This window comes from Pagrus major, chromosome 10 (assembly GCF_040436345.1).
Source record: "Pagrus major chromosome 10, Pma_NU_1.0".
Classification (NCBI taxonomy): domain Eukaryota; kingdom Metazoa; phylum Chordata; class Actinopteri; order Spariformes; family Sparidae; genus Pagrus; species Pagrus major.
This window is the reverse complement of record NC_133224.1, coordinates 4,889,015-4,904,805: the sequence shown is the minus strand read 5'-3', so window position 1 is coordinate 4,904,805 and position 15,791 is coordinate 4,889,015. Positions and strand designations below refer to the sequence as shown.

The following is a 15,791-nucleotide window of genomic DNA, read 5'->3' as shown; positions in this document are numbered from 1 at the left end:
AAACAAGAGAGGATAAACTCCTGGTGGGTGTCAAATCATGTGTATGCCAGTTGAGCATAATGTATAATAAAAACAATATAATCATGCTTTTTTGAACACCTTGTTCTGAAATACTTATCTAAAGTGCTAATGTAACTGTCTTATATGTGTTAATGTCTTGGCCTAACTGCATTTTACAGTTACACACAAGCCGACACGTTCTTGCAAATGTTTCACAATAGAAATCTGTAAATTTTACATCCATCCGTCTGTCCTTAGCGTTGTCCCTAGCGTAACCACCCTTTACCTTTTGTACCTCACAGGAAGCCCCAGTCAGAGACTCTCAAGGCGGGTAACCTACGGACGCGCGTCAGCCGTTGCGTGGTCTGCATGAAGAGTACGTAACGGCACACGGCGGGGGACGCCTGATCGATTACAAGAGATGATTGGATGACGGGGGACAAGTAGGGGGGTGGTGGTCACAGCGACGGATAGGCCGTCATCGTGGTGACAAAGTGGAATTCCAATGGTGCATTGTCTTCCGGAAAAAAAAACAAAAAAAACTACAACTAAAACAATGGTGCTACTGTGCAACACAGCTTATAAAAAAAAAAGAAAAGAAAAAACTGACGAAAATAAATCTTACATTTAGTCTTTGTTTTTCTTAAGAAGTACCTCAAAATGACAGCAGAAAAAAAAATCCACTAAATGGTGCCATGATGGATGTGTGACAACAAAAGTGCATTTTTCATTTCTTTGCCCTTCTTTCCCAAAAAGGATCAGTTTCCTTTCTCTTTTTTTAAAAAAAGAAAATCACTTTTTGACGTTGTTGCAACAAAAATGTGATCCTGTACATCCATTTGTAGACAGAAGTGCTCCTTTTTTTATTTTTTTTTTTTTTGTTTTCGGCCTTATTGATGAGGAGTGGATGGTCTCGGCACTTTGACTTCGGAACATCCAAGATGAGAGATGCACTGACGATGAGCTTTCCTTAGTGAGACTGACTGCCTTTTTTATTACTAGCTCTTCATTCACACGCTCTTCCTCTCTCTCTCTCTCACTCTCCGTCATTTTTCTGTCGTTTAACGTTACATTTGGTGGTACTAACCCTGCTGTAGCCCGCCTTCTAACCGTCAGCCTACACCTTCTTTCTCTTACTTTTTTTTTTTTGTAAGTAATTAAATGTGTATATTGTGTAAAACACCTTTTGTTTTTAGTGTATTAGGTCCTGAATCTGTACCAGTTCTTTGTTATAAGACAACTTTCCAGGTTCTTTTTAGCTCACACACTCACGCTTTCACACACAAACACACCCACAGACACACACACATACATTCACTTCACTGCTCACTGACACACTCAGATATTGTACAAAGTAAGGCTTTTATGAATGAAACAGTATTTTATATATAATAAATATATATTTGAAAAAAGAGGATAAAAGGTATATAAACTTTATTCGGCTGTGGGGAGATTGTTCGCTGTTTTCAAACACAAAGGTCAGGCATTTCACCGATAAAATAAAGCTAACTACTGAGCAAAGACAGAGCCATTTTCCCTCAAACATAACAGTCTTGTATGATATTAACGACGCCAATCGCTTAAATCTTTTGTACTCAATTTGTAGAATTAATAAATGTTGAACTGAAATAAAGGGGATTTGCTTTTAGGTAGTCTAATGATTGGGAAATGTTCCAGATATTGTGCAAAAAAAAAACAAAAAAAAAAGGATTTGAATTAAATCTTTGGCTCCTTGATTAGAAAACCGTGAATTTTGTTTTGTGTTTTGTAACATTTCCAGGTGCTGGGCTTTGCTGTAAAAAGAGGGCCTGAGGTTTTGAGGGGCTCATTTTGCACCCCGAAAAACCTTTAAATCCACTTTCGCTGGCTTGAATTTGTATCCAAAATTGGTTTAAAGTGTTCACACTCGAGCCTGTTGAGACACAGGTGGAGATCAGGTGTGACAGTGACGCCTGATGTGACGCTTCTCTCACATCTGGCGTTCGCACTCCTGATGTACTGTAAGTCTACAAGAGCTGTTCTAGGGGGGGAGAAATGTTTTCCTGTGATTTTATTGTTATTTTTATTTTTTCAAAACTGCTTTTATGAATTCTAATTTTGTCAACCTGGGGTGCGATTAAAACAAAATGTGTATTTGTTTTTTTTTTCTTTTGTTTTTTTTTTTTGTTTTTTTGTTTATTTTTCATGTTATGTTATCCAGAAGTTGTTATAAACTTTTAAGACTGAAATAAATACTATGTCCAAAGTGCTGTCTTTTGAAAATGAATCACGACCACCAAGAGAGAACAGTCGAATCTCTTACAGAGGAATTTAAGCATTACTTACATTTCGAGGATTTCTTTAAAAGGTTTTTGTTCCAACATTATAGTCTTTTTTACTAAAAGCGCTAATATCTTACTCTCACAACCAAGCCGACTTAATTTTTAATGTTATTTTTAAAATTTCTTTCATTATCAAGCATATAGCTGAGCAATATATTGACATTGTACCAACGTTATGCGTGAAACTTCAGTTACATGATGTAAATGAGCCACATTGGTTAGTTAAAATAACTCACCGTTGACTGTTACTTTCACGCGGAGCACCAATAGCGGTCTTCTGGATGTCCTGTGGTTGTTTGACCTAACCTCTTCGCTTGGCAGACGTGTAACCTGTCACACTTCACCTGACTTTCTCCTTTTGCTGTTGTAATACTTGCAGCCACCATAAGAGGTCGCTTCAGAGTCGAGAATTTAGAGTCGTAGTAAGCTGCTTTCACATTCAACCTAGGTTTTCTGATGAGGACGAACTGTCTTACAACTAAGCTAACTTAATTTTTAATGTTATTTGCACATTTTTTATAACCTGTCCAACGTAGGGCTTGGCAATATATTCATATTATATCATCATCACATGAAGTGGACATGAAGTATAATCATGCGTATTACTTCACCTTGCATAATAAGGCAAGGCAAGTTTATTTGTGTAGCACAATTCAGACACAAGGCAACTCAAAGTGCTTTACAGGGGCATTTAATTACATTAAAAGAAATTAAAAATTGCATTTAAAATACATTAAAAACAAGTAGGAAGACATCAAGAAACAAAACATTAAACCAAGTTAAGAAATAGGAAAGTTGGCTAAAATAGAATAGGTGTAAAAGAGACAAGAATAGAAAATAAAAGTCACAGTGCGGTTCAAATAAAAGAAGTACAGGAATGTGAGAGGGCCGTCTATGACCAAAACGACACAAAGAAGTCACAAAGAAGTCAGTAAAGTTACAGTCATGTCGCCTGTGTTGTTCTCCATTGTGCTTGTCGCCCAGTTGTAGCATTTATGAAGCGCATTTAAGGAGATTTCAAAATATCGCAATAATATTTTATGTCCATACCAGAAATTCACAGCAAAACAGTGTTGCATCATTCTGCTAAACGACTGAAGTAGACGGGGACTTGTTTTAAAAATGTAAAAAAAAAAAAAAAAACTGAAAGAAAGAGAGCGTGAAATGGCTCCATGCAGTTTGTCCTGCGTAATCCCAGTCTCCAGACGCCCTGAGATCCCAAAATGATTTGAAAAGAGGTTATTTTTTAAAGCTGGTAAGCTAAAAGTGTTAGCGCACACCACGTCTGAAGTGGGTGCACAAGCTCGCCTGCACATCAAGGGTGTAAATAACGTCTTTTCAAATCAGTTTGAGATCTCTGGGCTTCCAGAAGCCTGGATTATGTTGGATGAGCTGTATGGAGCCATTTTGGGGGGGGTGGTTTGGTGGTATTCTTACGTTTTAAAACAAGTCACCATCTACTTCAGCTGTTGAGCAGAATGCTGCAGTGCTGTTTCGCTGTGAAGCTCCAGAAGTGTTTTGTGGACTACGAAATGTCACCCGACTTTCCATCCACTTGCATGTTGGTGAGTGGATAATGACTGAATTTTCATTTTTGGGTGAACTTATCCTTTAATAAAATGTATATTAGTATGGGACAGATCTTTGGATCATCTTTGAAAGGTAAGTTTTATCTTTTGTTTGTGAGGGGAAACAAAAACTCCATGTTGTAAACAGGAGCGACATGAACGCACCCCGACTTCCTGAAACCGCTCCTCTTCCTGGAATTATGAAACCCAGATAAGCCCTCCCTCCACTTCCTGTTTTGAAACAGAGCCAGACCCGTTCAAAGTCCTGCCCCCTCCATAGATCTGCAGTGTACAGTTAGCATACCGTTAAGTGCCTGAGCAGACAGTCCCCATTCAATGTAGATCACCAAGAGCACATTCAGGAAATGAAGTCAGTTTTGTTTTGGATTGGAGGGAGGCGTTTGACTCTCTGAGAGTGAAAGGGCTCAACAAGGCTGTGAACAACACTGTTCAATCTGTTCTGATCTGCTAAAGGATCCGGTGACTATTCCCTGTGGTCACAGCTGCTGCAGGAGCTGTGTTAAAAGCTTCTGTGAAGAAGAGAAACCCACCGCTGTCCTCAGTGCAGAGAGGTCTTCACACCAAGGCGTGTCCTGTTGGAAAACACCATGGAAGAGGATTTACAGGAAGGACTTCAAGGTGCTTCAGGACCTCCAGATGTGTCCGATAAGCCACAGGAAAGTCTTCATGAGGACGAGAAAGAGGAGCCCAAGACCAGAGCCGAACTCTTAAAATACTCATGTGAAATAACCCTGGATCCAGACACAGCTAACCCACGTCTGTTGCTATCTGAGGGGAACAGGAAAGCAACAAAAGTGGACGAAGACGTGGAATATCCCAGTCACCCGGACAGATTCGTGGACGCATCTCAAGTCATGAGTAAAGAGAGTCTGACCGGGCGTCACTACTTCGAGGTGGAGAGGAGCGGGGGGCCTATTTCTGTCGGCGTCTCGTACAAGGACATCAGCAGAACGGGAACCGAAGCTACTTTTGGATTCAACGAGAAGTCTTGGGCTTTGGACTGTTTGGACGCTCGTTTTATGGTCAGGCACGTGTACATCACAGCCGCCGAGCCCCATCCCGTGTCCTCCAGGGTCGGAGTGTACCTGGATCACGGGGCGGGAACTCTGTCCTTCTACAGCGTCTCCGAGACCGTGACCCTCCTCCACACGGTCCGGACCACGTTCACCGAGCCCCTCTACGTTGGACTCTGGGTTCACGGTCAGCGAGCTGTTGCTGCGATGTGCTACGAGCATCAAGTTGACTGCGTGGATTGAACACAAGTGATGTGTGATCAGGTCCAGTTCGTGTCTTCTGCTGCCTACACTTCACAGGGTATTGTGTTACCTGAAAATGCATGTGCAGCCATTTTCTCACTGACTGTTAACCAGTGATGGAATGTAACCAAGTATAGTCATTTTGAAGTATTTGTACTTTACTTTGTGGCGGTACTGGCAGTAAAATGCTTACAGGCCAGCCCGCCCTACATAGAAATATAAACAAAAAACATGTATGTACAGGGGATGCCCAGTGTCAGCTACTTGGACAATAAACCAATAAACAAATGCCTCTTCAGGGTATAATCAAACTAAAATGTGCTCCTACAGGCCCCAGTGAAATAAAATGTCAAACTGAAGGTGTGTAGGAGCTTTAGGCGTCGTCACACCCTGATTGGTCGGGAGGGGAAAGCCCCAAGCTGCCTCCACTCCTCCATCAGGAGTCAGTCTCCCCACCTGCACACAGGTGATCTGAATCCTCTGCAAACTGTCCTGAGGGAGTTTGAAAATCAGCCCAAAACAAAGAAAGACAGCAATTATGAAACAATGGGACTGCTACAACTTTAGTATTTCCATTCTCTGCTACTTTATACGTCCATTAAACTACATTTTGGAGGCAAATATAGTACTTCTTACTCCACTACATTTATTTGATAACTTTAGTTACGAGTTACTTTACAGGTGTCATGTCAAAATGTAAAATAAAATACAGGGGAAGGGTTTTGTAATCATCTCAGTTACACAAAGAACTTGTAACATGTAACTAAGTACATTTACTCATTGTTTTATTTATCGACATGATAAAATAAAACTTATTCTGTACATTTAACATCAGATACTTTCAGACTTTCACTTTTACCAAAGTAATACTTTAACACGATATCTTTACTTTTACTTTTAAGTATGACTTTTGGGTACTTCTACAACTGCAACAAGTATTTCTACAACAAACTGCAGGATTTGTTTATAGAGTCACATTATTCATCATTAAAGAAATAAATCACAAGCCGGTCAGTCCCTGATATTAGATGTTTTTAGTTTAACTCATTGTCTCAAACACTGATCTCGAGTCCCAGTTTATTTAAAGAGGCTCCAGAGGGCGCTTGAAACAGTCACGACCAGCAGATGGCAGCGTTACACTACAGAGTGTGAGGACACACACACACACATTTTGATAATCAGAAAAATGCTGAATATCATATCCGATATCTGTGTCGTCTGATAATCAGTCGACCCCGAAGTATACAGTCAATACATACACAAATATATGTAGAAGTTACTTTTACTTGTACATTTAATATCAGACACTTCAAGTACTCTTTGTTGAGATATCTTTACTGTTACTCAAGTATGACTTCTGGGTACTTTTTACTTCTACATGCAGGGGTGTCCCCTGAAAGTTGGGGGGTCGGGGGGCAGCCACGGCCACCCCACTGGACCGCTGGCTACATGAAGACGAACATTAACAGGATGGAAATAATCAAAAGATTTCTTTTTAGCGACCATGTTGAAGAATCAGAAACGAATGGAATATGACTGGAAAACAAAAGAAAAAGAAGGAAATATAAAAATATGAAACCAGCAGACGTCATCGTAAAAATAGGATAATAGCAACGTAACAGTTCCTCATTCAGGCTTGACAAACGTCCATCACCAATGTCTCGTGTCTCTCATAAACCCGGTGCTGATAATCTTATTTTAACTTCGACCTAATCCACACCTGGTCGACACTCTGATTTATAAAATGGTAAAAAAAAAATGTGCGTCAGGAATAAAGATGTATTCAAAAACACACGCACAAACAAAAGGAGAAACATAAAATAACTAGAGTAATTAAATCAAGAGAGCCAGAAATAAAGTAAAAAACTGGCAAACTGCTCTTTCCCTTTTCTTCCCCGTGTTAGCTGCAGCTATTGTTTTGCTCCGCTAAGCCGTTTGAGGCTACAGGCTTTCTCGACTAATCTACTTCCTGATTCGTTTTGGCTGAGCTATAGAGACAAGAGAGGATCGGAGGTGAGGTGGTCTGTGTGTGTCTGTGTGTGTGTGTGTGTGTGTATTGTCTCGGCCCTCTAAGCTGTTTGGAGCTACGACTGCCTGCTGGCTTCTGGAAAGACACGCTGATCTTTTGTCTGAGCGCGTTTCCCTCCGTGGCTTCCGTTCGACGCACAAAAGGTAAGTTTGGGACGCGCGACGACAAAACACAAAGCGCGGCATCACACCACGGCTGGCGGCGGCGGCTGGGAGGTTTCCCCCCTCCGGTGTTGTTGAGAGCCCATCCCATTACCAAAAAACAGATTAGGTGTTCCCTGCACTTAAAGGCCGAGGTGTCCTGCCAAAGTGTCCTTAAGCGAAGAATCCCCTGCTCAATCAGGATAAGTCTCTCAGGATAAGAGCATGAGCTAAAAGTGCATGTATATTTACACTTAAATGTCAGTGCGGATGAACGTAATGCTCACATTTCACACTCGTACACCTCAGACAATGAACCGCACTGTGCAAGTGACTGAATGCCAGTCTGACGTCTAACCGACGTGAACGCCGACGAGCTAAAATGTTCAATAAAAACGTCTTTGATTGATATTCCAGCGAAGTAGCTGAGATTTAAATGCAGCTAATCAGGTAGAAAAACCTGAGAAATCAAATTAAAGGCAAGAAAATCTCATCTAACATCAGGGTTTAAGGTTTAATATGTAATTTGTCCAGTGCACCGTTTTACCTTGTTACCCTTGTGTCTGATCAATACCCCCAGATTCCTTTTAAAATGCTACAAATATGGTAAACAGTAATCAATACGGGGGACTTCTTTGTCACCCATTGAGAAACTCACCAGACTCCCTTTAAAAATTGCTCAATTTTGTAAAATGTTGAGTTAGGAGAAGCTTTATAATGCTGTATCTGACAAATTCTTAATTATTTGGGCCTTCTTGTAAATCCGGCATTGAATGCAAAACATTAAGTTGTTTACTTCCTTGTAAAAAGTCTCATTTTGTTGTGGCATTGCTTCGCTATCCTGTCTGCTTCTGTGTCGACAGCGCGTCGTACTTGCCAACATTTAGCGGCTGTTTGAACACAGCAAAACATTTGACACTAAATTTATGAAAGAAGACATTTTATTAACGGTAAACACGTCAAATTTTACAAATACGGTAAACAGTAACCAGTATGGGGGACTTCTTTGTCGCCCATGGAGAAACTCACCAGACTCCCTTTAAAAATCGCTCAATTTTGTGAGATGTTGAGTTAGGAGAAACTTCATAAACTTTGTGAAACGCCGTCTCTGACAGATTCTTAATCATTTGGGCCTTCTTGTAAATCCGGCATTTGTTATACATGAATTTATTTCCTAAAACACAATATGTTGACCACATTAATGGTCCCATTCAGAGAAAAACAGATAAATCAGGGTATATATGACATGTCCAGTACAGTAGGAGATATGTAAACGGACAAACTACTGAGTGTCAGTCGAGCAGAATCAACCCTGAAAGTGGGACATGACTTCACTTCACTTCGCTACATGGCTGTGTAAGTTTAATGTCAGCCATTACTGTGTGTGGGCACTTTTGCTTCCAGTACATATCCAGTTATAAGACGTCTAAGCACCTGCTCTCGAGGACACCTGGAAAGCCCTATCTTTCTTGCTTGCTACCTAAATAGGAAACTCCTCCTGTCGATGGAAGACGGATGCCGTTGTTGAGCGTCAACGAGGTCATCCCCCCCTGCAGGGTGCGATGCGGTCAGGTGACACTCCTCACGCATCCTCTCTCATTAGAGGAAACCATCTGTGTTGTGTGAAGGGTTAGCGAGTGGATTCCAGGGATTTTGCATACACTCGCCGACGAAGATGCTAATAGCCGCGCTGTAATAGTTGAAGAGCCGCGTACATCAGATCCGCGCGGTGGACTCCAAGCCTTGGCCCGCGTCGTGCACATAAACACGTATGAGCACACTGGGTGTTGTTTTGAAACTCTAGCACCAGTCTACGTCCCCAGTGGGCCCACTGGTTCGTCCATCAGTAATGAAACCCTAGCGGGTCACATGCTGGCGTTGAAATGCCCCCTGCCTGGTGCACTGGAATGGCCCTCATCATCCACACACACACACACACACACTCACACAAACACTGGTATACATCATCATATCTGCCTCCAGGCGCTCACTGTGGAAGTCTGTCAGTCAGCGGCGAGGCGGTAGACGCTCTCCCCCGGGCGACTGGAGGGGTTCGCTGGGTAAAAACCGTTCCAGGGGCTACGTTTGTAGGATTAGAGGCCACGTTAGAGGTCAGTTTCAGGTCCATCAACTCCTGAACCTTTCTCCTGCACACGCTGAATGTTATGAATGAGAATATGTCAGCCTGGTATAATTAGGTGATGTAACTAACCCTCTCGTGGCCATATTGGGGGACCTGAGCTGGGAGCTACCGATGAAGACACTGAGGTCATGTCTTCGGTATGTTTTGTGGGTTTTTACTTGTTTTTTATCGACCTGACATGGGGTTTAACTTCTGAAAATAAAAGTTACACATCCCTAAGGTAGAAGAAGAGGAAAAGGTAAGCTGGGACTTACTTTAAACAATTAAATATAAAAGTGTAAAACTTCAAATACTGTCTGGCTTTTTTTATTCTATACATACACACACACACAGAAATGTTGACCTTCATTGCCCACATGTATCCAGCGCAGAGATGAAGCCTAGTTTTCTTGCATTTGGACGACCAAAGTCTAACTAGGCCTACTCGAGTCTTGCAGCTGGCAAGCTAACCGCTAACACGCTATCAAACCAGGAACCCTATTTGAGCGTCTGTTTTCTAGGCCTCATTTCAATTTATAAAAAGTTTTAATGAGGGGAAAAAGACCTGAGCTAACAGGCTTGCTGTCAGTTAGCTAGCTAGCCCTTTGATGGCATATGACGCCAAAGATTTCTCAAAAGTCCAGCTGTGAAGTTGCTAGATAGGAGCTAATGCTATTATTAGCCTATTTAGCACCACTTACATTACGGGCGAGGTAATGTAGCAGGGTCCTCTCTTCATTTTCACTTGTAACAGGGTATTTCTACAAACTATTAAGTAAAATTCACGTCCTCCACCACCGTCTGCATTAATCATCAAAAATATTTCCCTCATTAGCTGCTAATTAGCCCATGTTGACTAGCTAAGCAGCTAACTCCGTCTGTCTGCATGCTGCTGGTTTAATATCCCACAATCCTGACAAGTATTTGAGGTCCACTGTAACATCTGTTGTATCTCTTATCTCAGCGCTGTGGCTTCTGGGTTTACTCTGCAGCTGAGTTACTGCGAAGTGCGTCACCTAAACCGAAAATGTAAATTCATGAGAATGGCAGGATATCTTGGAAACACTCGTGCTGACGTATTTTAGAAGTCCAGATGTCGTCAGAGGAGTTTTCTCAACAGCTATCTCGGTGCAGTCGGAGGGCAGAGCGAGTCATGTATTATAAAGGGCTCTCGAAGCAAAGAAATGATTTATTCTTCCTGAAATACGAGTCTGATAACGTGCACGGAGATCAGAAGTGGGGCATTGAGTAAGACCCTTGAGTTTGACCACTATATGAACTTTCTGTTTGCAGAATAAAAAACCCCGGTTTGGCGGTCGGTCTTTAAATAACAACACCAGAACAACACATTTATTGAAATACAAGTTAAAAACCAGGCTGCCTGTGGTGGATCGAGACTCTCCTCTCAGCTGACCGCCACTCATGACCAGAGTGAACTTTGGCTTGTTTTGACAGTTTGGACTTCGGTCACCTGGGCTGGATAAACATCGTCTGTCATCGGCCTGAAAAAACCCACTCGTCTGCAGAAAAAAAGCTTCAGGAATGAGGAAATGAGACAGCCGCCTTTTTAACAGGTATCAAAGGTTCACAACAGCCCCAGTAAAACACTCTGAATGATTATCAGTGCAGGCGAGGAGAACAACACGTCTGCTGTCACGTGTTCATTCATAATGCAATCAGGAACAGTTTGACACCGAGTCTGTTCCTCCACGTTAACATCTAATTACATTAAACAATATACTTAATAATCTGATGTCTACAATAGAGGCCGTTTCTCCCAATAATTTGCTTTTATAACTTAATGTGAACGTTGACTCGAGCTAGGCTAATGTTTCCCTCCATTCCCAGCCTTTGTGCTAAGCTAATCGCCTCAAAGCGCCTCCCAAAAGTGTCAAACTTTTACTTTAAAGTTACTGCGAGCATGAGAACAGGCTAAACGTTGCAGGTAAGTGTTGTAGTCACCGACATGCTAACGTTACGTAGCACGTTAGCTCGCTGATGTCCACGGTTTCTGTGGATTCATGTCACAATGTCATAATTTACGTACTGCATTCCCACATTATTTGTAACATTGTATTAGCTTGTAACCATTAGTCGCTGTAAGTGAAGGAATGTAACTAAGTGTGTTTACTCGAGTATTGTACTTAGGAACAATTTTGAGGTACATGTGTGTAACTTTCTGCTGTTGGAGGCAAATATTGTACTTTTTACTGACTCAGTAAATTAACTCGTAACTGAAGTTGAGATTTATAAAAAAAACAGCACAATTACTAATCCGATAATCTACCAGGCTTATAGTCAGTTGCTGGTAATTTACAGTATACACATACTGTAAATATATATATAAATGTAATGTACTTTTACTTGTACTTCTGATATCAAGTACATTAAATATCAGATAGTTACGTACCACGAGCACGGTACGGTTGTTCTTCACTTTTACCAAACTAATATTTTAACACGATATCTTTAATTTTACACAAATCTGACTTTGGGCTACTTGAATCAACGCTGCCTGCTCTCCATGCAGAATTAAATACATTATTTAGTAAAGATATCGTCTTTGCAGCCTGCATTTGTCGTCACATCACGATTTAAAAGCTTGAACTCGGGCTTGAGAGCACGTGACTGCAGTGTAGTCTGAGATTTGCTACCGTACGCAGGATAAAAACCTTTTGTTTTAATTAACAACATGGCATTTTATCTGCTCATCCACAATCAGAGCAAAGTTTATGTTCCTGGCCGGGTGTCTCTCCTGATTTAATCCATATGACACATTTGTTTCCGGTGGGTGACGAGTCTCTGGGGCACAAAATGGCCTGAAAGAGGCACAAGAGGGAAACTCTGGCTTCACAGGTCTTGAGGTTATTAAAGACGTCACTGCAGATAATCAGTGTTGTGTTGTAAGGATTTTATCACTCAGTTATCAGGAACATTTCCCAACCTGCAGAAGACTCGCACGTTCCTTCAGCCTGACTTAAAACATTATATAAAAAACATGTTTTCAGATGACAGGAGGAATCTTTTTCCAGCTGCTCAGGTAAACAACCTGTTTTTCGCTTTCGATCAAAGCGCGTCTTTGTGGAAACGTCTCAGTCACTGTGTCAGAACACACTCGCCTGAGAAGTCGGTCACAGGCGTCTGAGTGTGTTCAGCAAACAGCAGCAGCCTCGCAAAGATTAACATTTCTGGTACGTGTACACCAGAGTTTTTGTCTCGTGGTGACGTCAGAGCTCTCGGGCTCGGCCGATTGGACGTCTTGTTGAAGAGTTGCGGAGACGCACAGAAGGAAAAGAAAGGACAGCCGAGACCACAGCGGTTACATGAACACATTTTTATTGCAATAGCTCTATCGAAAGCAAAAAAGTTTTGATAAATATAAACACTATGCCGATGCTCAAATCGCCTCTGAGTACCCCTCCTACCCCCCTTTCCCTCCACGAGGAAAAAAAAAAAAAAAAGAGAGAGAAAGAAAGAGAGAAGGAAGTAAAACAAAACAAAAAGGGGGGGCACCTGCCGAGGCGCCGATCATAACATGAAAAAAGCGACAACTTGAGTTTTCCGTATTTACAGAAGGAGGATTTTTCCATTTTCCAACCACAGGTTTTTTTTTTTAAACTCTTTTTTTCTTTCTTTTTCGTATATAGGACGTACGTCGCTGAAAAATAATGCACATACGAAGGATACACACCTCCACAGTATTTTTTTTTCTTCCAACTCTTTCTCTTTCCTGTAAAGCTAATAAACAACAGCATTCAACTCGGAAACTAAGAACACAGGTAGCAGGGCAGAGAGTGGGGATTTGCTTTTTCTCCTCCTCCACCCCCGTCACCCCCCAAACCTCCTCCTCCGAAAGGATTCGGGAGAAAGAAAAACGGACCCCGCGGCCTGATAGCAGGTAGCGATGAACGCCATCTTCATCGTCGCCATCGACAGCATTTTTCCCAACTTGTTAACTGTACTACACAGCAGCAAATAAACTGTAATATAGTTACAAAAAAATAAACATTAGGCAGAGGTTGTAACCCATTTCTTTATACAAATAACTGCAAAATGCCTATGTACTCTTAAAAAAAATACTACCCCTTGTATCGCTTTCGTTTTGTCAGAGAAACAAGGTCGCCCCGATAACAACAAAACAACCAAAAAAATAAGATGATTATTTTCCCTCTGTGTAAACTAGAATACAAAATAAACCAAAAAAGATTAGAGGAAAAAAAAAAGGAAACAAAAAGTTTTGCATAATGATGCAGTACCCTAAGTCTTCTCTGCGAGGATTATATATATTTATATAATATATATATATATTACGTAAGGTCTCATTTCTTTCTCAGTTCTCCACCCCCGAACAAGAAAAAATTCATAACAGCTGATTTTCAACATCGTAATCAGTAACATCGAGGAGCTTTGAGGTTGAATTGTTGCCAGAATAAACACAGATTCTGTGTAAATTAATTCAGTCGTGACAAAAAGGGATTAAACAAATTCAGACATGAAGGCGATCAGACATGAAACGACACAGATCCATTTTTTTGAAACAATGCTTCAAATAAATTAAAGGGGAATTCTTCCAAAAACAAACAAAAACAATCCCCTCCCCTCCAGAATCTAGGCTCTACACTTTATTTTTTTTTGTTTTGCCATAGCGTTAAACTCAAAAGCAAACACGTCGCTGTAGCAGAGTAAGTACACAAAGAAACAAAAAAATGTTCTCGTCTGTCGCAGCCAAAATATTCTTATATTCAATTCTTTGTTCGTTCAAACGGGGACGAATGAAAAATATCTCAAATAGTTCAGAATGTACATATAAGAAACGCCACAGGCTTTAAAATCTTAAAACAGCATTTTTGTGGATTTTTAACGTTTGGATCAGACCATTAAAACATGGATCTGCTGACGGGGAGACGTTAGCTTCATTATCTCGACCCTCCAGAGGACCATCAGGAGGTAAGAGGAGGGTTTCTGTACCGACTCTGTTAGCGTCAACCTCCACGTAGCTCTTGTCCTCCTAACATGATGCGTATACGTGTCGTTTTTGGCATTAGGGAGGGAAATTGTGAGGATATTGAGATATTTTGGACTTGGATAGGACAATTTTGAGTCTTGATATTGATGAAATACCTCTGATTAATTAATGAAGACGCACTCTGAATTACCTCGATGCAGTAAAACTCCACATATCTGCTAATTTAAGCAAAGTTCGATGAAACATTCGAGCCAATAATCAGGCAAAAGTTGCGGAAAAATGCCGTTTTCATGGTTTTATATGATTGTGAATTGATTATCTTTGGGTTTTTGACTGTTTGGAAGTTGCGACTTACTTTTTTGTGGCACAGTTTTAATCACTGATTATTTGATTAAACATGAAAAAGCTACGAAAAGATGCGTCACGCTGAGACGTGGCACTAAAATCGTCTCCTAGACAGCTTCGTTTGGTGCACATGCTACGATATAAGCGTTACATCAACCAATAACACCGTGTTCGTTTAGCAGATCTGCAAAATAGACAATAAAATTGAGTTTCAGGAGTGAAAAATCACTTTCAACGAGACTAAAGCTTGTTTTCTTTCTAATCTTGTGCGCACATATGTAGAACAAGATATCAAGTCAGAGTATCATTCTGAACTTCAGGGTCTCAAATGAAATAAAGCAGCAAAATTTAACTTTTAGGAGAACGACAGCTCTTTGTTGGGTCAATGGTTGGCGATGGACCTGATCCACCGACTGCAAGTCAACAAATGTCGACTAAAAGTTAACTTTTGTTGCTTTAAATCGACAAATAATGACTCTTTCGGTCATTTAATGCAAACATTATTTAGGATTTTAAGTCGTTTTCAAGTTATCAAACTTTACTCGTACAGAACGCTAAAATGTGAACGATCCTAGCATGTGGCACCACGCAGTCATCTAGCCGAGATATTTATGACTTTATTGCCAATCTTCCAAGTTTGCATGGGAGTATCAGATGTGTAAAGTTCACTGCATCACGTAGGCGGCCATTTTGAGACTATTTAAACTTCGAACATTGCTGCAAAAAAAACCCATCTAAACCAGACACGAACAAACTATTTAAAGACACCTTCAGCATCCCTGCTGTGCGGGGGCCCTTAAAAAGCGTGACAATGATGCGTCCCACACAAAAGCGCAGCGAGAGTGACAGGCCTTCATCGGTCCAAACAAATTAAAACGAGTGGGCTGATGGAAACACAACGGAGGAAAATCTTAAAGAGGGCAAACACTGAACAATTCGGTGGCCTACGTTAGCTGTCAGTCTTTGTGTTTCAGCACTTTCCTCTCTATGAAAACAGCCGTGTGGGCTCCAGTCATGGGAGAG

General features: G+C 41.1%; 1 protein-coding gene across 1 annotated transcript in view; it reads left to right on the top strand.

The window, feature by feature from the left end:
• Positions 1 to 2,197, top strand: part of col4a5 (collagen, type IV, alpha 5 (Alport syndrome)) — a 37,352-nt gene extending 35,155 nt beyond the window's left edge. Inside the window, exon 49 of the mRNA XM_073475571.1 lies at positions 303 to 2,197. Coding sequence (XP_073331672.1) covers positions 303 to 384 — 82 coding nt within the window. The 3' untranslated portion in view covers positions 385 to 2,197. The remainder of the gene's footprint in view (positions 1 to 302) is intronic.
• The last annotated feature ends 13,594 nt before the right edge of the window (positions 2,198 to 15,791 follow it).